Source organism: Dendropsophus ebraccatus, chromosome 14, assembly GCF_027789765.1.
Source record: "Dendropsophus ebraccatus isolate aDenEbr1 chromosome 14, aDenEbr1.pat, whole genome shotgun sequence".
Lineage (NCBI taxonomy): Eukaryota > Metazoa > Chordata > Amphibia > Anura > Hylidae > Dendropsophus > Dendropsophus ebraccatus.
In genome coordinates, this window is record NC_091467.1 from 27,513,496 (window position 1) to 27,539,465 (window position 25,970).

The 25,970-nt window shown below is 41.3% G+C and overlaps 2 protein-coding genes across 3 annotated transcripts in view; both read left to right on the top strand.

Moving 5' to 3' along the window:
- The window catches only part of LOC138771975 (vasoactive intestinal polypeptide receptor 1-like), a 61,636-nt gene extending 46,154 nt beyond the window's left edge, over nucleotides 1-15,482 (top strand). Inside the window, exons 9-13 of the mRNA XM_069952020.1 lie at nucleotides 437-503; nucleotides 2,200-2,291; nucleotides 4,220-4,349; nucleotides 8,890-8,931; nucleotides 15,160-15,482. Of these exons, the coding sequence (XP_069808121.1) occupies nucleotides 437-503; nucleotides 2,200-2,291; nucleotides 4,220-4,349; nucleotides 8,890-8,931; nucleotides 15,160-15,252 (424 nt within the window). The 3' untranslated portion in view covers nucleotides 15,253-15,482. The remainder of the gene's footprint in view (nucleotides 1-436; nucleotides 504-2,199; nucleotides 2,292-4,219; nucleotides 4,350-8,889; nucleotides 8,932-15,159) is intronic.
- A 5,879-nt stretch (nucleotides 15,483-21,361) lies between these two features.
- Nucleotides 21,362-25,970, top strand: part of LOC138772807 (NXPE family member 4-like) — a 48,761-nt gene continuing 44,152 nt past the window's right edge. For both annotated transcript variants that reach the window (XM_069953515.1, XM_069953517.1), the window contains exon 1: nucleotides 21,362-21,660. The gene's annotated coding sequence lies outside the window, so the exon portion shown is untranslated. The remainder of the gene's footprint in view (nucleotides 21,661-25,970) is intronic.

Here is a 25,970-nt window from a genome sequence, read left to right on the forward strand (position 1 = left end):
GGACTCATTTGCTCTGGGTGGGATCCAAGAGTCAGGAAGTCTAAATTTTTCTCTCGCTGTCATGTTGATAGCGTCTGTCTAGGATCCCAACCACCGCTTTCAGCTATAAGAGTGGTGGTCAGGCCGTGACAGGAGCTGGTAAGTATCATTTTACATGATCTATGTCTCCCTTTAACATCCCACATGTCTCCAGGGCTTAGATTGGTGTGTGTTATGTCAGATAAGAGACACATCTGTGCGCATCCAGCTTGGCACTGCTGCATCACATCCTCGGGAGAAATGAGAACACCCCTTTAAGTTATTATTATATTATATGATGCCTTTCTATCATGTTTTGACATATATATATATATATATATATATATATATATATATATATATATATATATATATATATATATGTGTGTGTGACATTTCTATATAATGGTTGTCATAGGTGCTGGGATGACTATGAAAACATTTACTGGTGGATAATCAAGACTCCAATCCTAGTTGCAATATTTGTAAGTACAAACTGGTAAAAAGACAGATGCCTTGTGTATATTAGTGGTATTTATTATGGTTTGTTATTATATTTTATGCTAACAGCTCCCTAATATTTATTATCAGAACTTCTGCCTTTATACTGCATGTAGGAGCTTGTATGTAGTCAGTGATAAGGGGAGCTTAGAGCATTTCCACTACTGACCACAAGAGGGGGGTAGAGGTTTAAATCCACATGTAATGCAGTGCTGGTTGTTTCTGCTATATTTTGTTATATCAGTAGTTAGTGGGAGCCGAAACTTCAAAGAGAAAGAAGTGTAAGGGAAATGTCTGCACATATTCTGTGTTTTGGAACCACTTCTGGTTTATCTTACAAATGCTTATGTATAATACTGACCTATATACTGTCCAAAAGCTGTATATACACTAATCAGCCATAACATTGAAGCCACTGGCAGATTAAGTGAATGACATGATGAGTTTGATTAAAGTAATTTTTCACAGTGTCCAGGGAGGTAAGAAGCAAATACAGAACCCATCTCTTGCTCCTCTGTCGACTCCGAGTTAATGCAGCTCTGACCTCTGTTGCAGCAGGCTGCTGGGTTTGGGGTCATGAAGGCACACTCAGCCAATCCGTGACCGCAGTAGTGTCCCACCTCAGCCACTGATATCACTAACTGAGTGGGCCTGTGATATCCCCAAACCTGGAAGCTTGCTGCAACATACAGTAGCTGCATCTACTGAAACCAATCCTTGCATCAGGAACTGCAGGGTTTCTCATGCTTTGGCCCCCACTTGGCACAGTGCTAGAGATAGACAGCCTCCTCTTGCTATATATATATATATATATATATATATATATATATATATATATATATATATATATATATATATAATTATAATGCACTAGGGGAGCTCTCTGTCACTAGCGCTGTGTATGCAGCAGTGCTTAAAGTAGAAGTCTGGCCAGACCAATTTTTTTTAGCAAGTGGTTGTATACCGCCACTCCAGTCCCAGGTCCCCGGCAGCTTCCTGGTCTGAGCAGGAACCGGGTCATGATGTGTCATGTCAGGGACCGAGACGCGACCCCACTATGGCCGCTTACTGGCTGAGCGGACCTCACACGTTGCAACCCGGGTCCCCGCTCAGACCAGGAACAGCCGGGGACCTGGAGCGGCGGTATGCAGCCACCATTGCTAGAGCGGGGGAGGTAAGAGCATGTTATTTCTGTTATATTCCCCCTTCCCAGCATTTACTAAAAAAATGGGTCTGGCCGGACTTCTCCTTTAAGCAAAGCTGGTAAATGGGGACCAGGGCTAGAGCAACCCTGCAGTTCCCAAACTTGGTGAAAGCAAAGAGCCCTATACTGGCTGTTACATCAAAATATATCCTCTATCCACAAGATAGGAAATTACTAATTGAGTGGAGGGGTCAGACCCCTGGGAACTCTATTGATTCTGACAGTAAAGTTCAAATGTCCAGGGAAAGGAGTAACAGCTCTCCGACTGGCAACGTCCAGAGGCCCCATAGAGATTGAATGGAGCGGTGGCCGTGCATGCAAGGGGGAGAACATTTGTCCCATTGGTGACTGAGCGATGGAAAATAAAGCCCATGAGTGGTAATATGGCAGAGGTAGATTTCAGATAGCTCCATCCTGTCCCAAAATCAGGAATAAAGCTGAAATATTATTTCTTCATATGTTCTTTTCCACTTTAGCTGAATTTCATCATATTTCTAAATGTGATCAGAATTCTCCTGCAGAAAATACGTTGTCCGGATATCAGTAAGAACTACAAGCAGCAGTACATGTGAGTAATTCTGAGGTATTTTACATATCCAGTCTTCATTTCTAAACATACATAACAAGAAGAGCGATCGAGCAGAAACAGATGGCCGAACGGCAGAAGAATTCAGGTCACAACTTGCTTAGATACCCCATAAAAACAAAAAAAAAATCCCTTCATGAATGCCATGTGGTCAGACATGTCACATTAAAGGGTTTATCCAGGATTACAAAATGGATCTACCGTCTTACACATGCAGCGCCGCCCCTGAACTCAGGTTGTATGCGGTATTACATTGCAAGTATGGGAACTGAGCTCCAAAAGCCACATCTAAACTGAGGACAGGAGTGGTGCTGTTTCTGGAGGAAAGTGGCCATGTTTTTCTAAGCCTGGAAAATGCTTTTAATAATATAAACCAAAGCTAAGGCAACACAATTAACCCCTTAAGGCACCATGGCGTGTGTCGTACATCATGGCTCTGGTAGGAGAGTATAGAGAGGGGTCACAACGTAAACCCTTTCTATACATGGCATCTCCTGGCTGCTATCGCCGATTGCCTGGGCCGCCCATTTAACCATTTCAATGCTGACAGGTGAATTAAAATGGCTGAGCCGCACATTATTAGTTGTGCAGAGGCACGGATATAGTCTTCTACATGACTGGAAGTACCTTCTCAAATTTTACTATTGTTATGGGCAGGGATGTGTGTAGGAATAATTATGATGGTGGTGTTGGTGACCTTCGGATTGTTCCTTCTGCTTTGTTTGCTACTAAAGATAAGTGAATCTTTTAATACCTGTCTTGTCACTGCTTTGATAATAGGCAAATGTTCTGTTACAGAGCCATATCTGCTAAATACGTATTTACATTCCAACATTACTTCCTTCATTGACTTATAAGCATCTGCTCTAGGCCTGGTCTGACATTGGGGTACCTGTGAAAAGGGGGAGTTCTGCACACGTTCACCTAATTCATGTTGGAGCCAAACTTGCACTGAGCATTCCCTATTAGTGATGAGCGAATACTGTTCGATCAAATAGATATTCGATCGAATAGTAAGGTATTTGATCTATCGAATATTATCAAATAGTTCGCTGAATATTCGAAAACTATTTGATAAGCGTTCAAATCCCCCAGCTTCCGTTTTTTACCTCCAAGTGGTCGAATACATGTTTTTCAATAATCAAATACTTGTTCCCATAGACTTTCATGGGATCGAATATTCGAATATTCGGGAGATATTCGTACGAATATCGAATTTTCAAATATTTCACTATTCGCTCATCACTATTCCCTATCTATAGGTCATACAAAACCCCATGAGATTGCCTGTATGGCACATTGTCCTGTATGGCACGTAACATTAATGTGTGATCGATGGGGGGTACCCAGCCACAACAGACATTGATGTATCAATGAAGGAGACAAAATGCTTTATTCTGTTGATTGGTGATGATTAGAGATGAGCGAACCAGGTTCGGGTTTGAGTCGATCCAAACCCGAAAGTTCGGCATTTGATTAGTGGTGGCTGCTGAACTTGGATAAAGCTCTAAGGCTGTCTGGAAAACATGGATACAGCCAATGACTATATCCATGATTTCCACATAGCCTTAGGGCTTTATCCAACTTCAGCAGCCACCGCTAATCAAATGCCGAAAGTTCGGGTTCGGGTGGACTTGAGCATGCTCCAGGTTCGCTCATCTCTAGTGATGATCCCAGAGATCAGACCATCACAGATCCCATGCTGATGGCCTTCAGTGCTATATTCTGTTTTAATATTTGTTTGGAAGGAGTGGACTCAGGAGCTGAACTCACACCTTACAGCTCCTTGGTACAGCGGAGGGGCTCCCTCTATCCTCTGATCTTCAGATTACAATGGATCAAGAGATTTATTTTTTCCATATTCATGATCATGATGAATAATTCTTTTTTATTTTTTTTCTCTTTCACAGGAGACTAGCTAAATCGACCCTTCTCCTCATTCCCCTGTTTGGAATCCATTACGTCATCTTTGCCTTGTTTCCTGAGCACATCGGTGTCTGGGCCAGGTTATATTTTGAGCTTGTTCTTGGATCAAATCAGGTGATTTATTGAATGTTTTTATCTTTTTTTTTTTTGCATGACTATGGTGGTATAAAATAGCATGCCGATTAGAGTTAAAGGGGTTATCCAGCACTACAAAAACATGGCTACTTTTCCCCTTCTCTTGTCTCCAGATTGGGCTGGGTTTCAAACTCAGTTCCATTGAAGTAAATTGAGCTTAAAGGGTTATCCAGCACTACAAAAACATGGCCAGTTTTCCCCCTATTGTTGTCTCCAGTTCAGGTGCAGTTTGCAATTAAGCTCCATTTACTTTAATGGAACTGAGTTTCAAAACCCCACCCAATCTGGAGACAACAGTAGGGGGAAAGTGGCCATGTTTTTGTAGCGCTGGATAACCCCTTTAATTGCAAAACACACCTGAACTGGAGACAAGAGAGGGGGGAAGTAGCCATGTTTTTGTAACGCTGGATAACCCCATTAGTAGAGATTTATCACCTTTGGTTTTGATACCTATTCTAAACATTTAAGGTCCTTATTATGGAATTGTCCATAATTTTATAGAAATATTATTATTTCTAAAATGTTAAAAAAAAACATTTTGGGAAAAAAAGGCTGGATAGATACTACATGTGACCAGTGCTTGTGTAGACTTATTGCTTAATAGTTCTAATGAAATACAAAAATCAATATTAGGTAAGGGTCAGCTATTCCATCTCTATGTATCTGTTGACTTTTACAGACTTTTCTGGTATTCTACATGGGGTCTAAAGTTCAACAACTTTTTAAACTAACCACACAAGCTATATATAGATTACAGCTGACCTGTCACCAGAACAAGACTTGTTGTATACTATTCTCTTTATAGTAAACTAAAGGTGTAGCACATTTCTTCAAACTACATGTCTCCCTATTTGATGATTATTCTCTTGTTGTTGAATTAATATCACTGGGGAAAAACTACAACTGCAGTTTATATATCAGGTATCACCAGGGATACTCAAAACTCCGAGGTCCACTAGACCATGTCCAGTTTTAGTTTTATGTCCTCATTGTTTTATTGATTGTACACACAGTAAGGGCCTAAATACACGGCCCGATCAGCAATGTAATGATTGGCGCTCGTTTACAGAGCCTATTACATTGCTCTAGTATTGTGCAGCAAGGGCTGTATATATACTATTAGCAATGTCCGGGAAGCCCTTGCCTTTAGTGTAAAATTATAAAGTATACAGTTGTGCTCAAAAATTCACATATCCCCCGTAGAATTTTTACTTTCTTGACCTTTTTTCGGAGCATATGAATGATAACACAAATTTTTTTTCTACGTATGGTAAGTGGTTGGGTGAAGCCATTTATTGTCAAACTACTGTAAATCATAATGACAACCAAAAACATCCAAATGACCCTGGTCAAAAGTTTACATACGCCAGTTCCTAATACCATGTATATTGCCCCTTCTAACATCAGTGACAGCTTGAAGTCTTTTGTGGTAATTATGAATGAGGGTCTTTATTTTTTCAGATGGTAAAGTTGCCCATTCTTCTTGGCAAAAAGCCTCCATTTTCTGTAAATTCCTGGGCTGTCTTGCATGAACTGTGCACTTGAGATCTCCCCAGATTGGATCAGGCTAGTTCAGCGCGCAGCTGTCCCACTGAGGCTATCAAGCTTGCCTTAGCCCCCTCCAAGTACCCAGTGTGCAGCAGTCCAACTGAGGCCGTCAAGCCATACTGAGCATGCAGCAGAACCAATGAGGCCATCAAGCTTACCTGAGTCCCCTCCAAGTGGCAGAAAATAATTTCCAGGCCCAGATGCTGACCTGGACGTGGAGTTTGGAAGACAGCCACACTTCGTCCCAATAACAGCAGCATACTGTAAGTGAATATTCACAAATAAATTGCAGTAGGCATAAATAGTACAATAAATTGAAACATAAGTTATAATGTGGAAGGGACTTCTGCCCAATAAGAAACACTCTTAAAGTCCTTGATAAAGCACTTGTAAACAGCACAACACTGCACTTGTAATTAGCGCCCATTATATATAGAGTAGTCCTTTAACTTTTAAGAGTCATTTGACACAGCTTCCATATTATAGTTGTCCTATAAACACCTGTAAACAAGAGTCTGGTTCTGTATAGTGTCCTTGGAATAAGAAGTCCCTTTTTGTAGATTGAGGTCCTAGTACATAGCATGTAGTATCCATTAGAGTCTCTGCATAAAATAGTCACCAAACATGATCCTTTATAAAAGACGGGAGTAGCAAACACAGTAGTGGTGTGTTTTTACATACTAAACCACAAAAAGACTAAACCCCCCATAACAATAGGCAGTCTTACGGCAACATACATGGTGTATTGACGTTAATGACGTTAATTTCTTAAACGTTACTTGTTTTCAACATGGCGCAACTTTAAAACTTTGTCCAGGTGGGCTTACATAACATAAGGCTGAACTGCCTAAAGGGTGCATAACAGAGGCTCTCTAGCTGTTCCTACTGGGCACCTTGCTTGTGCATGGTCAAGACACTCCGACCGGTGGACCCTGAGAAATTTAGGCATCCAATTACTCCTGATAGCGCGCGCACCCACAGTTGGGAGTCTGTAGATGTAGAAATGGCAGCCAATATGGTGGAAGATACCCCTCTGGTCCCGGGAGAACAACTGCCCCTAAGGCATATGGTAAGATAGTGGGTGCCAACTGGGGGACTGCCCCTAAAGCAGAAGGTGAGATGTTGTGTCCTTACTTGGAGACTGCCTCTAAAACAGAAGGTGAGATGGTGTGTCCTGACTTGGGGACTGCCCCTACAGCAGAAGGTGAGATCGTGTGTACCAACTTGGGGACTGCCACTAGAGGAGAAGTTGAGATGGTGTCTGCCGACTTGGTGACAGCCACTAGAGGAGAAATTGAAATGGTGTCTGCCGACTTGGGGATCAACACTAGAGGAGAAGTTGAGATGGTGTCTGCTGACTTAAGTACTCCGTTGGAAGTAGAAGAAACTGGCAAAGTGGATTATGCCACTGTAGGGATGTCTTCTTCTGACGACGAAAGAGTCAAACACAGACCCTCAAGCATCACCGAACAGGTGATGGGAGCAGCCCACCATCTGTGTGCCCCTGTGTAGAGGTTTACTCCACCTCCCAACTGGGTTCAAGGTTGTGCATGTAGTCCCTCTTGACAGAGTGACGAAAAAAAGAACGCCCATTTTGGAGATCCTTGACAAAGCTGTATCCTCTCACTTAATCAATTTCCAAGTTCACGGTTTCTCTCTGTTCAGGACACTGTTTTCCCAGGTTTTGCCGATTTAGACAGGTTTTGCCGCTTCCCCACTCTTACTCGGCTAGCATTCTGGGCCTAAGCGTGGCCCACTTCTAAACATCCTGTTGGGGACAGCAACTGGGCCTGGAAATTAACTTCTGCCACTTTGAGGGGTCTCAGGCAAGCTCTGCAGATTTAGTGGGACTGCTGCATGTTCAAGCATGTTTGACAGCCTCTTTGGGACTGCTGCACACTCAGTATGGCTTGACGGCCTTAATAGGACTGCTGTTCACTCAGGCACGATTGACTGCCTCTCTGGGACTGCTTCATGCCCAGTATGGCTTGATGGCCTTAGTGGGATTGTTGCACACTTGACGACCTCTCTTTGACAGCTGCAAACTCAGTATGGCTTGATGGCCTATTTGAGACTTCTATACTTCTGTTGCTTACTTCCGAGTATGATGGTGGTGAACTGCGTTGAGCTGGCTTCTCACACCAGCTGGACTTTATAGCCTCACAGTAGCTGAGCGGTTTTGTCAAGGGAGCCACTTGCCATGACACCATATTTTACTGCAGAGATGCAACTCCCCAGGGACGAAAACAGAGGGACCTAGATGCAGCTTTCTATTGTTATTCAGCAGGCCTTTCTCACACCGTTTTTGATGCATTTGTGTGTGTGTCACATTTAATGTCACGTTGAAAGCAACGTGAAATTAAAGGGGTTATCCAGCGCTACAAAAACATGGCCACTTTCTTCCTACTGTTGTCTCCAGTTTGGGTGGGGTTTTGAAACTCAGTTCCATTGAAGTAAATGGAGCTTAATTGCAAACCACAACTGAACTGGAGACAACAGTAAGGGGAAAAGTGGCCATGTTTTTGTAGCGCTGAATAACCCCTAAACTTTTGAAAAGTTTGCTCAACTCTAGTGGTAATGCCAATGGCAAAATATTCATTTTCATCTTTATATCTGTCTCTGCATGCTACTGTGTGGTACCAACTAGAGATGAGTGAACTGGTTGTCTTCCCGTTCCATGGGGAAAGTGAAAACAGCCCGAGTCCCACATTGAAAACAGAAATACAGCCCGTGACCTAGGCTCTATTCCTGTTTTCCAGGTGGGATTAAAATGCTGATGGTTCAGGTTCATACGAACCTCAGTCTGGTTCGCTCATCTCTAGTACCAACCTTTGGGCAAATTGGGCTACAATTGGGCTACAGATTGCGTTGCTGGGTTTGAGAAGGGCTTACTTAGATTTTGTTTTCTTTTTTTCCCTCTGGTTTTCCTTTTCCCCCCCCCAAGTAACCATGTTGTCCTTTTCACTCCTAGGGCTTCATTGTGGCCTTATTATACTGCTTCCTCAATGGAGAGGTGAGACCTAGAATAACTAAGTAATTGTTCAATGACACCTATGAAACTTTTTCATATTAAGATCTCATGAAACTATTAGACACATCATTTTATAGTCGTGTGACCAGCTATTGGGGAACAATGAGAGGGGCTGCCCAGGCGATCCTTAGATCCGCATAGCCCATTGAAGGGAGCAGTGGTCTGCTACTGCAACTCCTATTACATGGCAGGCAGCAGACCGTTGCTGTTGTGATCATTTTGATTAAACATATTGAAAAACAATGATCAGCCGACATCAGATTATCGGCCGGAACGGTTGGTAATTAGCCAAGTACGGACAATAATCGCTTGGTGTAATAAGGCCCTTAGAACCCCAACTGATCAAAACTTAGAATATGTTTTTATAATCTTTGAAAAGTTTTGATAAATGGTGTAACTATATCAAGGGATCAACTGCCAGAAGTCATTACACCGGGGTTAACCCTGGAACTGTTACGACTGGAGTGGTGGATCCGCTGTATCACTGCTAGAGATGGTGTAAGCCACACCAGGGAGCGGAGTCTAATGGGCCGCTGGTCTTCACCAGTGCTTACCACAGGGCGGGATGGACTTGCTGCGGCAGGCGACCCCCATGTGGCTACCCCTGGCTTGGCTTGCTAGTGACGGTGGGCGAGGTGCAGCTCGATACACATAGGCAGGCAGGAATGCAACAGGACTCACGGCTGGTACCACAGCCAGCAGGGACACAGCAGGACACACGGCTGGAACCACAGGCAAGAACCACAGGCAGAAATTATGGTCAGGGATCACGGAGAGCTGGGACCACAATACGGGAAGCATGTAGAGGCTTCAACAAGGACAGGCAGAGAAAGCAGTGTATGTCAAGGTCCTCTAGATGGAAAGGTAAGTACTAAAGTAAAATTTTTATTTTATAAGGCAAAAGATCGGGTGGATGTTAGTGTTAAAACATTGTAACTTTCATTTTAAACATATAAAAATAAATGAGTAATAGGTAATCATCTAAAACACAAGAATATGAAATGCATGTATCTTAAATCACACTACCAATTGTGCACACAATAAAAGTCCATTTAAACAGTTATACAAGCTATCCATTACCATTTAAAAAAAACTAACATCCCACCAGACGAGAGTTCATACTAAAATCTATATTCTCCATCCTATCACATAGTTACTTCTATTTTGACAGTTCATACTAAAAACAAATCACCGGTACAGCTATGGGCACAAGATTTGCCCCTAGCTATGCCAATCTATTTATGACCCATTGGGGAGATCTCACAATCACACAGCGCCTGGGAACAGACCCACTTTATTAAAAAAGGTATATTGACGACATCATTCTGATTTGGAAAGGAAATAAAGATAATTTAGAACAAGTCTTAACCCAATTAAACACCAATTATAATAACCTCAAATTCACCCCCACATTAGCAACCACAGTGTAGAATTTTTGGACTTCACTCTCACAGTTCAGAATAACAGACTCATTTATAATGACTATAAAAAGCCAACAGCCAAGAACAGTTACATCCTTTTTATCCAGTTGCCACCTCCCTAGGTGGTTTCTTAATATTCCTACTAGTCAGTTTAGAAGGTTGAAGAGGAACCGTACCCTTAATGAACAATTCATTAAGGAAGCTCACTATTTGTCAGAACAGTATAAAGCAAAGAAATAACCACAAAACAAAATTTCCAACATGTTCAACAACTGGACAGAACCCAATTCTTTAAGGAAAATGACATATTTCCAATTAATGAATCCATTGCTCCCTATACATACCAAATCATCCTTCCATTCGATACCCAGCACAACAAAATCAAGAAAATGTTTCTAAAAAAACTGGCCACTATTATGTCAATATGCAAAAAAGGGGTCTGTGGAGCAATAGTTGCGGGTCTCAAAACACAGAAATAGGCAGATATGCTGCCTGGGAAGGAAACCTGTTGTCAAGGTGTGCCTCCTAGTGGGGAGATCACTAAATCCCCATGATATGTAGCCCCTTAAGTCCCACTCTGTCGCGAGTATTGGGACACAAATAGATTTCCCCTGGGTATTAAGATAAAATCCTGGCTCCCTTTCTCCCCCAAAAAACAGCCATAATCTACACGAGACCCCCAAACCTAGGCATCAAAATTGCACAACAGTCAGGAACCTCTATTCCAAACAAATAGGTTCTACCTGGCTGGCCACAAAAAGGTTCAAACCAAAAAGGTAGAACCACCAAATTTCAAAAAAGATCTCTGTAGTCCAATCATCGGTCAACCAACACAAGTAGTCCATAGAAGAGCTATTGACATGTCATACTAAAGGGATAATCTACATCTTACAATGCCCATGCGAGGACTGAAGCAAAACAAATTTACGACTTTGAGACCATAGCACCAGCAGGACTGAACGAAGACATAGCAGTTTTTGGTTATATCTGAACATTTGCCTGGGAGGAACTTTTCCCACAGCCTGTCATGTGCCCGGTTCCTTATCAGCGCAGTGACGGACCCTGCGATCTATTTCCCTGCGGTCGATCCACCACACCAACACTCACAAGACATCAGATAGCTACCTAATCCTATTTTTTCTTTTGCCTTTTATATTCATATCTATCCCCGTCGAGCTCCGGGATCTCTGGCGTGTACACGTCATGACCAGGCTCATGGACTGGCCACTCAGCCAGTTAGTGACTGGGGCGGGATGCTGCTCCAGTCACTGAGCGGCTGAGCGGCCAGTCTATCAGCCGGGAAAGGCCTTTTCTTCATCACCACTCGGGGAAAAATGCCTTCCAATGGGGGGTCCAAGGCCAGTCCCTCCACTCACCGCAGGCACGGGTAGAGGTAAGTTTCTGCTCCTAATTAAATTCCCCCCTGCCTCTTCTGGCTGCCAGAATTTGGCCGGACTTCTCCTTTAAATGTGACTTTGGAATTAGGTCCAGATTTTATGTATATGTCTGTACTAGAGATGAGCGAACCGGTTCGGCCGGTATGGGATCCAGTTCCGATCTTTCCAAAAGTCAGAGTCCGGTTGGATTCGGATTTTTGGAAGTCCGCTCCTAATTTATTTATTTCTTTTCTTGCTTTCTAAAATGGCAGCCGCCATTTTAGAAAGCAGGAAGTGTTCTGGGCGGGAAAAGCACTTTCCCATGATGCTCGGAAAACATCCAATCAGCAGGGATGTTGCACTAGCCCACCCCCTGTGTGACATCGGTATTGCTTTAAGAAGAGTGGTCACATGACCGCATGAGGCAGTCTGCACAGAGAGAGGAAGGAGACTGTTAGCAGTGCACAGAGCTTGTCAGTGACAAAACGCTGCTGCTGCACGCTGGTGTACTGAGAAGATATTGTACAAAAGCAAAGACAAAAAGATTATTAGAAAAGTGAAGAGGAGAAACATATAGTGATTGACAGAGAAAAATAGAGAGGGCAAAAGATAGTTAGGTAGATAGATTAGGCATAGGAGAGCAAAAGGTGCACAGAACAAAAACGTGCTATACAGATATCCAAGTACTATACTGTCACCCTTGCGAGAGTGTATATGACATAGGTGTTTTCCTGAGGCACAAATATATACCTCGTGCATGTGTGTAGAATAAAACGCTAAAAAAAAGTGCTATACAGATATACAAGTACTATAGTTGGACCCTTGCGAGAGTGTAGTGGAGAGACTGCTCCTTCACTGCATTTGTGACGTTTTTCCTGCATAGACCCTGTAATTGGGGAATTTCCTGCATAGACCCTGTAATGGTGAATTTCCTGCATAGACCCTGTAATGGTGAATTTCCTGCATAGACCCTGTAATGGTGAATATTGAGGTCTAAAAAAAAAAATTGACTTTGAGATATTGAAAAGATAATGATGCTACTGGACATGTAGAGCCCTAAATTCAACCAAATACACTACCACCGTATCATATAGATGCTTTAAACTATGAAATCCGAAGAAATCGGAAATTCGGTCGAACCGAACTTTTCAAAAAAATCCGGAAGTCCGGTCGGAAAGAACTTTTGAAAAGTTCACTCATCTCTAGTCTGTACCTAGGCCAGATCACCTTGCTACCAGGTTTTCTACAATACCCTACAACCAATTAAGGACATACGTTACGCTATACATCACAGCATATAACAGCCAGACTTACAGTATCTGCTATATTTTGCTGCTGAGGAAATGGCTATTGAAAGCCTTGAAGCGTCCAGCTATCTACAAATGAATCCTAACAACTTCCATTTTCACCTAAATCCCGATTCAAATTTGGCGCCAAAAAGAAAAGCCGCATGGTTTCAGCATTCTGAAAGAAAGTGCATGCCCAGATCTGGGCTTCTACAAAACCAACACAGGAAATGCTGGACACTTCCATACCACCGCTTACTACTTGTCTGTAGAGAGAAGAAATCCTAGCTGGACCGTGCAAGGGCACGCAGCTCCAAATGCCAAGACCCGTGAGAGGTGTTTGACACCATTTCTTCACTATACAGAATTAGTTGCGGTGCGGCCAATCTCTATTTTAGCCTTTTCATATGTACAGATAAAACTGCTGCACATATTTAGTTTATTATCTTATTATATTATTATTATTACATCTTTATTATATTATATTAAATTATATTATCTGAGTTTTCAGAGGCAGAAGCAGGACGGACAGTCACAATTGTTTACACAGTGTTTACTCAGATCACTGCTGCAGTGTTCATAGAAATCAATACTAACTATAAAACTGCTGCACTCCTAGCCAGCAGCAGGGAGAGTTATCACTGACACAGCGCTCACTCATATCACCACCACAGTGTCTGCAGAAATTGATAAAAACTGTACATCTTTCTGAACTGGGTTTAACCATTTACAACTCTGGCTCATAGTTACATACTAATGCAGCTCTTGATGTCGGAAACTAGGAACTATAGTGCATAATATTAACAAGGACATAACCTTAGCATTTTTTTTTTCATTTTTTTCTTCTTATTTTTGCTTTTTTTATTTTTATGTTATACATTTTATTTTATGCTTTTTATTTTTTTATTGTTTCTGTTTATATTGCTGTCTTTAAATGGACTTTTTTTTGTAAACACAATTGGAAGTGTGATTTAAGATACATGCATTTTATACTCCTGTGTTTTAGATGATTACTTATTATTACTTATTTATTTTTGTATGTTTAAAATGAATGTTACAATGTTTTAACACTAACATCCACGCAATCTTATAGGCTATGTTCACACAATGTCTTTTCATCCCCGTTTAAAATGACGTACGTCATTTTGAGTCTAAAATAACGGACGTTATTTGGCATCCTGACCTCCCCTTGGTGCACTGACGGCTGTTGGCACATTATTCTAGTTTAATGGTGCGTTTACACAGAGAGATTTATCTGACAGATTTTTGAAGCCAAAACCAGGAATGGATTTGAAAAGAGGATAGATCCCAGTCTTTCCTTTATGACCTGATCCCTGTTTATAGTCTGTTCCTGGTTTGGGCTTCAAAGATCTGTCAGATAAATCTGTCTGTGTAAACGCACCATTAGTTACTAATTGGACTTTGGATGTGGCTTAATTGAAAAGTCCATTGAATTTAATAGTAAAAACAGAGAAAGAACAGTGGAAAAAGAAAAACTGTGTGTGAACAACTAATTAAAAACGTCCTCTGTTTGCAAAAAACGTCCGAAAATAATGATCATGTTCATTATTTTGCCGTCTGCGGCAAAAACGTCCGTTATTCAATACACTGTGTGCATTGGACGTCTGTCTTCCGATTGACTTCAATGCATTGCCATTGCAGTCAGTTAAAAAACGTCCGTTTTTTTAAATAAGAAAATCGGACACCTTTTCTCCATTTTTGACATTGTGTGAACATAGCCTTACCCTATAAAATTTAAACTATACTATAGTACTTACCTATCTAACTAAATGGTGTAAGCACTTTAAACGAATTGCCAATAACGTAATGCATAGATGGTTAAAATGTGACAAAATGGGACTCACAAAGGGGAGTGGAGTACAAAGCGGAAAACAACCCCCTTCTCCATAACATCTATATGCCCTAATAGGTACAGCAACAATCCCTTGGATCACCAGGATCAGAGTTATCTTGGCCATTGCCGGCAGGTGTAAGACAGCGCCATATCAAAGACAGCGCCATATCAAAGACAGCTACTATCAACCAGTATGGAAATCTGCATAGGTGCATATGTGTATAGACTCAAATCATAAGCTACTGACTGACACTTATCTGCATTTCCTCCAGGTACAGACTGAGATCCAACGACACTGGGGCAAGTGGCAAACTTCACTGGAAAGCAATGTGTTTAATCTGGTAACACAGGACTTCACGGCGTAACTTCTGTGGCCCACGCAAGATGGAAGCTATTCAGATGCTAATATCTAGATCTGGGGTCCTGAATAATAGACTGAAATATCATACAGTTACAAATATCAGTGCTCAGAAAGCAGTATATGTACTGACCAGTCATACAGTATTTTATGTATATAACATCTTACATGTAAATGATGATACAAAATATATTACATGTATACATGGTAAACATATAAGGATTCCAATAAAACCTACAACCATCAGGATCAGCATTGTTTATGTACCGTCTGGTTAATGTGTAGCAGTATTGAGGTTGTAATACCAACCAGGAGTAACATCTGCATGGGGTTTGTATACTGTATGTCCCCCATGGTTGTGCAGATGTCCTCCAAACACTCTAGTCCTGCCCTCCGAATAGAAACCTATGGGTCAGTTGGATTTCCAAAGAACTTACCTTAGTGAATATAGTGTAAAGATTATATTGCAAGCTGCATTTGGGGCATTTATCCTATTATTTCACATCACGTCATCCAGGAGCTGGACATTTTGGGAATCCTCATGGAAGAAATAGCGACGTAACAAAGTGTACCTGTCATTACAAAACTTTAACATGTCATAGATTTATCAAACATGGTGCAAAGTGAAACTGGCCCAGTTGTTCCTAGCAACCAATCAGATTCCACCTTTCATTTTCTAAAGAGTCTGTGAGGAATGAAAGGTGGAATCTGATTGGTTGCTAGGGGCAACTGAGCCAATTTTTATTATTTTTTTATCAGTAGTTCACACACAGTTTTTCTCTTGTCACCGTTCTTTCACCGTTTTTACTATTTAATTCAATGGACTTTTCAATTAAGCCACACCCAAAGGCCAATTAGTAACCCAAACTAGAATAATGTACCAACAGCCGTCATTGCACTACGAGGAGGCCAGGCTGCTAAATGACGTCCGTTATTTTAGACTCAAAATAAAGGACGTCATTTTAAACGGAGCTGAAAAAACGTTGTGTAAACATAGCCTTACACAGATTACGAAGACCGTTCAGAAGTGTGTGTTTTTCCGAGATTTAGGACCATACTGCAAATCAGATTCACAAATCATTCCCCAAATATAGTCGCCCATCATGTTCTCGTTATATTGTCCTTGGTAACGGCGTTCAAAGTTCATAATGTCCTGGTGGAAGCGCTCGCCTTGCTCCTCTGAATGAGCTCCCATATTCTCTTTGAACTTATCAAGATGAGCATCAAGGATATAGATTTTGAGTGACATCCTGCAGCCCATTGCAGCATAGTTCTTAATCAGAGTCTGGACCAGTTGCACATAGTGTATACAGTCCATGGTGTCTCATAATCCTCTCAGCTGGTGGCAGGTGGAGACGTATTGGGCCGCTACTTCCACGGTGGCCTCCTCTTCCCCCAGCAGAATTCTCCTCATCTATGGAGGTGAAGTCCGGGATGATGGTGGAAAGTCTCTGGAAGTAGGTGACCCTGGTGGATGAGTATTTGCTGCAGTGTAGCAAGAAGTGGGCCTCATCCTCCAGGTCCCCTGCTCACAGTGCCGGCACAGTCGGCTCTCCCGCGGCTTGTATGTTTGTCTGTGCCGTCCCGTCTCTATCTCCAGGCTGTGGGTGCTCAGTCTATAGAGGTTTAGGGTCTGCCTGTGTTTGGGGTGGTGCAGCCTCTCCAGGTATGGCGCCATGGTGTAGTCTCTCTGCAGTCACTGGTAGATGGTGAGTTTCTGGAAGTTACTTATTTCTCTCCTCCATTCCTCTGTATATTGCCCCTGGTATGTCTCTATCGACCCTTTTATTTGGGCTTTTGTCAGGGCATGTTGTGGGGTTTGGCTGGACTGGTGGTGGATGCCCTGTTGGAGGGCACATTGGACTCCATGGCTCAGGGAGGCTTTGTGGTGATAGGAGTCTGGGCTGCTTCTCTGTAAGTGCACCCAGAATGAAAGCGCCCTCTTCTGTACCTGGAACGATAGTGGGAACCTGCCCAACTCTGCCCGACACGCCATGTTGGAGGTGCTGCGACGAAGACACCAGCTTTGATCTTTGCTTCAGACAGCTTAGGGAAAAGATCTTGGAGGTAATTGAAAGCTGTCGACTCCTTATCTAGGGCCCTGACAAATTGTTTATGAGCACCAACTTGATGTGTATTGGTGGCAACAGTACCGTGGGTCCACCAGTGGCTCCCACTTTACATTGTTCTTTCCCACAATGAACTCTGTCCTCTGAGGCCAGTCCCGCCTGTGGTAGTGCGCCTTAGTATCCCGGCTGTCTCAAAGGCAAATAAAGCAAGGATACTTAGTTATAGCACGGAGGCCCATCAGGAATGACACCATTTTGAAATCTCCAATAACTTCCCAGCCGTACTCATCATACTTCAAGGCACCTAGCAACATCTTGACACTGGTGTATTCCTCTTTCAGGTGCACCGAGTGAGCTACAGGAAGAGATGGATACTTGTTCCCATTGTGAAGCAGAACGGCTTTGAGGCTCTTGCAGGAGCTGTCTATGAAGAGACGCCACTCATTCAGGTTACAGGTGATACCTATAGCCTCGAATAGACCGGCTCTTCGGCTCTCAAGAAGGGCTATAGTGGCCCTATATAACTGTAGTTATACAGCTACCTACAATTCTGTACAGTCCCAGAAAGTTCTAGATAATTCTGGACAGTTCTAGAAACTTCTTGATTGTTCTCACAATTCCAGAAGCTTCTTAAGTATCTTGAAATATGGCGAATATCCTTAAGGCTGGGTTCACACTACGTATATTTCAGTCAGTATTGTGGTCCTCATATTGCAACCAAAACCAGGAGTGGATTAAAAACACAGAAAGGATCTGTTCACACAATGGTGAAATTGAGTGGATGGCCGCCATATAACAGTAAATAACTGCCATTATTTCAATATAACAGCCGTTATCACTCCTAGTTCCTAATATGAGGACCACAATACTGACTGAAATATACGTAGTGTGAACCCAGCCTCAAAATAGATCAATTTCAAAATATCATTGTGTTGACCACAAAAGCAAAGTTTACAGGGAATAATAACTTTTTTCTATTCATTTAGGGTACAATGAGGAAAACACACTTAACAACTGGGAACAAATTTTTTTTGGGAAAATTGTTACATGGTGTTATCTATCTATTATATCTAGGATACTAAGGCACCAAATTTTAATTCAAATATTGGTGTTTAGCAGACTTTTCTAGCGCCGGTTTTGATGTTTCACCCATTGAAAGCAAGTGACATTAAATAGCACTTTTTTGCCATGAAAAAACGTGTTATGTACTCAGGTTTAGAGCTCTAATAGTCCCACTCTTGTAGCTGCAATCTGTTAGCTTTAAGGTTTGGTTTAGATTAACCCTCAAAACCTCAAAATTTGGTGAACCTGCTTAATGGAACTTTTGAAAACTTCTTTTGAAAACTTCTCTCATCTCTGTAAAAAGTGATTTATTCCATCCAAAAATACAGTGACATTTCAGCCCTCTCACAGAGGCCCTCTCAAGGGCTTGAAAATGGCTCTGTAAGAGCTGAAACGTTGCTGTTTTTGGATGGAATATATCACTCCAACCTGCTGATATGTCGCTACTGCACAGAAGACACCGAGGTGGAAGTTCACTGAGTCCCTAAGGGACTGCGACACTCAAATTCAGTGAGGAAAATGGTGTGGGAAAATTTATTTCAAATCATCATAAGCATAATTTGAAATAATTAGTCCGACAATGTTATAAATAGTCTGACCATATTACACACCCACCTCAAAATAAAGTCCAAATTAGGCTGCGTTTACACTACGTATATTTCAGTCAGTATATTTCAGTCAGTATATTTCAGTCAGTATATTTCAGTCAGTATTGCAACCAAAACCAGGAGTGGATTAAAAACACAGAAAGGCTCTGTTCACACAATGTTGAAATTGAGTGGATGGCCGCCATATAACAGTAAATAACGGCCATTATTTCAATATAACAGCCGTTGTTCTAAAATAACAGCAAATATTTGCCATTAAATGGCGGCCATCCACTCAACTTCACCATTGTGTGAACAGAGCCTTTCTGTGTTTTTAATCCACTCCTGGTTTTGGTTGCAATATGAGGACCACAATACTGACTGAAATATACATAGTGTGAACCCAGCCCCCAAGTGGAGAAAAAAGTTATGAAACGCTCTTTCCTGTACATTTACTTGTAGAGAAACCAACAAGAAAAAGGAAAGAAAAAAAACACCCTTTTAACCCATTTATTTTATCTGACTGCTTTTTAAAAAGGTCTATAAGGCTGTATGAGGTGTCATTTTTTTGTGCCATACTCTGTACTTTCTTGTGGTACCTTGCTTCGTATAAACAACTTTTGATCACTAAAAAATTTTCTGCATTTGATGTAACAAAAAATTATTCTTGCATTTTTTTTTCCGCTTAAACCATTTACCGTCCAATATCAGGAATGTAATAATTTAATAGTTTGGGCAAATATGATTATTTATAAAATGGGAAAAGGGGGGTGATTTTAATTTTTATTAGGGGAGGGGATTTTTTATTAATAAAAAAACACTTTTTTTAATTATATTTTACTATACTTTTAGTCTCCTAGGGGAGTTTTATTATTACTGAGCAGGGATCAGCATCATTGCGATGCTGAGGCCCAGTGGGGTAAGATGAAGGGACCCCCACTCCATGGTGGTAATGGTGGGGCGATCCCCCCCCCACTAGACACCAATGATGGCTATTTACAGCCATTTAAATGCATAGTATCTATTAAAGGGCAAGTGTGGAAATTATTTTATTTTAATTTAAATTTAATTTGAATTTAATTTTTTAAAATGTTGAGCGACTGGAAAAAGGAACCGGAGTCTTTTCAATAAAGAACCAATCTTTTAGGATTATTATCGTCTGGTGGCTTGTGTCGGACCTGCGCCTGCAGTTGGTGGTTAGAGGTGTTTTTCTTCTGTTATCCTTTGTTGGAGATCGGGAGTGGCAGCGGTCTGCAATACATGTATTCACGAGAGTTGTGCCTCCCTTGTTAGCACAACCTTACCAGGTGAGGGTTCACAAATACTTTTATTCCCTCAGCTTGGTTTAGTTGATCCTCGCCATGGAGCGCTGTCCATTTCTTTTCTTCTAGACAAACATCTTAGGCTCTGAACTTTTACGATAACTTTCTTCTGTTTGGTGTCATGCGCAGTAAAGTGAGTAGGTATGTGGGTTGCCCCTGTATGTAGGATTCCCCATATAGTAATAATGCCTCCTGCTGTGCCTCCATATAGTAATAATATTTATTGCTGTGTCTCCATATAGTAATAATGCCCCCTGCTGTGCACCCCCACATTATAGTAATAATGATCCCCTGTTGTGTACAGCACCCCCATCATCCCATAGTAATAATGCCTCTTGCTATACACCCCCTCCTAACACCTGCTATGCACCCCCACCACCCATAATAATAATGCCCCGTTTTGTACAGCCCCCCACAGTAATATTGCCCCCTGCTGTATACAGCCCCCCCCCCCCCACCCACAGTAATAATGCCCATGCTGTATACAGCCCCAACTCACAGTAATAATGCCCATGCTGTATACAGCTCCCAACCCACAGTAATAATGCCCATGCTGTATGCTGGATCTATGGACCTTGTGACTTGTGAGAAGAATCTATTGAGAATCCTGTGTTTAGCTGTGGAACAGTGGCCGTTGTTTTGCCCAAGGGGAACCTTATGAGAACATAGCTTTAATCCTATTTTATGTGTTAGTTTTTTACTGCATTCCCGTCGACATTTTGCCTGATGTCACTTGTTTTTCTTTTTTTCATTTATTATTTATTTTGTATTATGATATATTAAAGGGGGTTATCCAAGAAGAACATGGCCGCTTTCTTCCAGAAACAGCACCTCTCCTGTCCTCTGTTTGGGTGCGGGGTTTTGCAGCTCAGTTTCATTGAAGTGAATGGAGCTGAAATGTAATACCACACACAACCTGAGGACAGTGGTATTGCTGTTTTTGCAAGAAAATAGCTGTGTTTTTTTTTTTTTTATTCCTAGAAAATCCCGGCAGAGAGTAGGTGTGTCTAGGTCAGCCATTGGGCTGTTATGTTGCACCACCATGGAGACCCCTGTTGTCACCCACTATTCTGTAGGAAGGATGATTTACCACCTGCTAGTTCTATGAGCTAGAATATTTTTCTACATACAATCCAAACACAATGATTCTCTATACAAAAGATGCAGATTAAAACATTTCCTTCTCTAGTTTAGAATTACTTCTGATGAAGCCAGGACACCCTAGCCCTATCATTATAGTGCAGCTGTGCACGTTTATTAGCCGTGTACAGGGAGCACTTCCCTGTCCATACACATAAGCAAGCCCTGCTGATATCTGCCTCTACACAGTAACTCTGCTCCAGTTAAAGGCTTCATTCTCATCTGACTCCAAGAGGTGAGTAAAACATCTCTGCCGTTTACTAGTTTTATCAAAGATGTAGCAGAGCTGAAACTGTTGTGAAAAAATTTTTTTTTTGTTTGTGTGCTAATAACTGCACTTGTGGGTAAAACAGTGACACCACAACCAATTTAGCAAAGAAGTGACCACCATAGCTCTGCTACATCTAATAAGCAGCCCTTCTATGACGGGATATTGTTTGAAAAGAAGTTTCTGTAGAAATGTTAAACAAATTCCAAAGTGTGATAGAAATTTTTGAGACGCTGCGTTGTATAGTCTGTCCCGTTGTTTTTCCTTTCATTCTTTCCTTTAACGTCCAGTATTATACCTATCTTGCCTTCATAATATACCAGAATAGGACAGAAAAACATTGAATGTATGCAGGTTATTTATTTATTTTATTATTTTTACATTTATTATTATTTTATTATTTTACATTTAGGCTATGTTGCGATTATGCAAAAATATTTCTTTTTACATTGTCGCAACCTAGCCTCAATACGCTGTCATGAGTCTTTTATACATGAGACATTCACAATGCTAGTAGTTGCCTAAAACACTGCACTGACACTAGACACCTCACCTCCTGTATGATGAATGCATATATCAGGATATAGTATGCTGGGTGGTTCTGTGTAAGGTAGTATTGCCCACATGCCCCCTTGATGTATGGAAAAAATTATACTGCCCACTGCTAATGTGTGGAAGAATAAACTAAAAGCCTTTAGTGCCTTATTCTTCACCACATGTATCATTTCTTAACAGCTGTGTTGCCACTCACATTTCCCTATTGAATTATAACCAGTAAAAAAAAAATTCACCGGTAACCATATATACATTACGTCCCTCTGATCCTCTCTTCTTCTTGCTATTATACATTCATCTGGCCACAGGTAGCTACAACTTACCAGTGTCAAAACTGACCAAGATTGCCAAATTAATATTTAAAAACAATGTCTCCCCAACATGTTTCACCATTTACCGGCATCTTCAGACATCAGACATAAATTATAAGGATATTATAGCTACAAGGATCTTTTAATGACATCTGACTTTTTCTTGAGAGTTTCTTGAGAAGGTGATTGGTAAGTCTGGTAAGCACTGTGCAGAAAATGTTTACCCCCTTTTCATCCCCTTATTTCTTGGTCTGTTTTTGTCCCCCTGGCTCCCTTAATTTTGGTTATACCCAGGAGCTTAGGAATTGTCCAAGTATTCTGCTCTCTCCCATGTTATTTAGTCCTCCTGGTACCTGGTAACCTCTGCCCCCATCTACCTCCAAAGCTGACAATATTTGAGAACAGTGGTTAATGAGTAGACAAGAAGGTGGGCTTGCTTGCTGGGAAGCTAGTCAGTAGCATTGTACATGTAAGCCATGTAGTTTCACCTTAGCCTTAAAGGGGTATTCCCATCTCAACTAATATAGTTAAATCTGTAGGGCTCATCAGCTCAAACATTTTTGCAAACACATTCATTTAACAAACGTGCTTCCTACTCCGGATATGCTGCTCTTTCCCTCATTTGTTTTTTGGGGGTTAATTCCAGCTGACTGTTGCAGTTATTTAGCAATGATTTATTATTCTGCAATTTAGAGGGGAAGTAGACTTTACATTGTTATAACTTCTACATATTTTGTCTTACTGTAAATTTTATTACTTTCTGTATCATTATACTTCTACTAAACAACCCCAGCTTGTAACACCCGTAACAAAAAGATACAAAAGTTTATGCTGTGATATAACAAAACAGTTTTGTACAAAACCCTTTGGTGGAAGTAAGGCTATGGACATGCCAGTTATCAACATTAAATTGTTTAACCCTTAGAGGACTGGGCAAATTTATATTTTAGCGTTTTCGTTTTTCCTCCTTCTGCTTAAAAGGCCATAGCACTTGCATTTTTCCACCTAGAGACCCACATGAGCCCTTATTTTTTGCGCCACTAATTGTACTTTACAATGACAGGCTGAATTTTTTTCATAAAGTGCACTGTGAAACCAGAAAAAAATTCAATGTGTGGTGAAATTGAAAAAACAAACAAAAAAAAAAACGCATTTCTTTTATTTATTTATTTATTTATTTTTTTCGTTTTTACACCATTTGCCCTGGGGTAAAACTGACTTGTTATTCATGTTCCTCAAGTTGTTACGATTGCGATATATAACATGTATAACTTTTCTTGCTTCTGATGGCCTGTAAAAATTTCAAACCATTGTTAACAAATATACGTTCCTTAAAATCGCTCCATTCCCAGGCTTATAGCGCTTTTATCCTTTGGTCTATGGGGCTGTGTGAGGTGTCATTGTTTGCGCCATGATGTGTTCTTTCTATCGGTACCTTGATTGCTCATTACAATTTTTCTGGATTTGATGCGACCAAAAATGCACAATTTTGCACTTTGGGATTTTTTTGCGCTTACGCCGTTTACCGTGCGAGCAGGGGCGTAGCTAGGATTCAAGGGGCTCCATAGCAAAAAACTGTATGGGGCCCCCCTCCCATATATACATACTCGGTGATGTGGCAAAAAAAAAATCTCTTGTGGCCAGGGGCAGAATCCTGCGTGCAGTCAGAACAGTGACTGTCAGAGGAGAAAGCCAATGTCTGCTTGTTCTGTCCATCCACTGTATATATACTACAACAGCGTATTAGGAGCCTCATGGTTATATACATAGGTGCAGGAGCAGACTACCTTTTGCTTAACCCTTTATTTACTGCAGTGTGTAAGTGACCCAGTGTTCTCTTACATGCTGTAACACAAACAAAGGGTTAATGCAGAAGACAATTAGCGCTCTCCTGCTACTTCTGCACTGATAACCCCTGACTTCTGCAGGAGCTCAGAGGTTAACAGAGAGCTATTTGTCTTAAACTTATATTAACACTTTTTTTGTGTTGCAGCATGTAAGAGAACACTGGTTCACTTACACACTGCAGTTCATAAGGGGTTAAGCTAAAGGACACAGGAGGCTCTTATCTTCCCTGGGCCCCCTCCCTCCATGGGCCCCATAGCAACCGCCTTCCCTGCCTCTATGGTAGCTACGCCACTGCGTGCGAGATCGGGAATGTGATAAATTAATAGTTTGGGCGATAACGCAAGTGGCGATACTAAACATGTTTATTTATTTTTATTTATAACATTGGAAAAGGGGGGTAATTCTGACTTTTATTAGGGGAGGGGGCTTTTTATTGATAATAACATAATAACACTTTTTTTTTTTTACATTTGTGCTAGAAGCCCCCCAGGGGGACTCCAAGTATAAGTACACTGATCTCTCATTGAGATCTATGCTGCATAGATATGCAGCATAGATCGATGAGATAGGCACATTGATTGCTTCTGGCTGCTGCAGCCGAAAGAAACCGAATGCCGAGCCGGGATCAGCGCCATTACGGCGCTGACCCCTGGAGGTAACAGATGTGCGGATCGCTCCTCCGGGACAACATCCCAGAGGAGCGATCCACCTCACTAGTCACCAGGGAACGGCTGCATCAAGTAATCGGATGCAGCTGTCAACTTTGACAGCTGCATCCGATTGCTTTATTAGCAGGCACGGCGATCGGACCGTGCCCGCTAATAGCCGCGGTCCCAGGTCGCCTAAGGGTTAAGGTTTTTTAAATTTCTTTTATCCTTAATTCAGTGTTACGGGTGTTACACATTTACTGTTACGGGTGTTACCATTCACACTCGTAACACCCGTAACATAAACATGCATATGTTTGAAGTCATTCTACTCCTGTTAGGCTAGTTATTGGCTGGATATTTTTATTTAACACAATCACCATTGTTTTCAGCAGTGGTAATTTATAATTTTTAAAGCAAAATGTGATGGCTTTGCGCCACAGCATTTTCATTCAAACCTAGCAAAAAAACAAAAAAGAATCCCAAGGCTTCTCTTGTGGAAAATAATATGTTAAATTGATGGTTACGCTTGCTAAGGTTAAATTTTAGGTTTCACCCTGAAGTTGGCACCTTAAGTGTTTAAAACTAGTTTAACTCTTTTTTTTTTTTAAATGATTTTTATTAAGGTTCAAAATGCAAATAACATAAGGTCACACAGGACCTTAAAGGGGTTATCCTGTGCTACAAAAACATGGCCACTTTCTTCTAGAGACAACACATCTCTTGTCTCCAGTTCAGGTGTGGTTTGCAATTAAGCTCCATTCACTTCAATAGAAGTGAGTAGCAAATTCCCACCCAAATTGGAGAAAAGAGTGGTGCTGCCTCTGGAAGAAAGTGGCCATGTTTTTGTAGCACTGGACAACCCTTTAAGGCTGGGTTCACGTATATTTTAGTCAGTATTTTGGTCCTCATATTG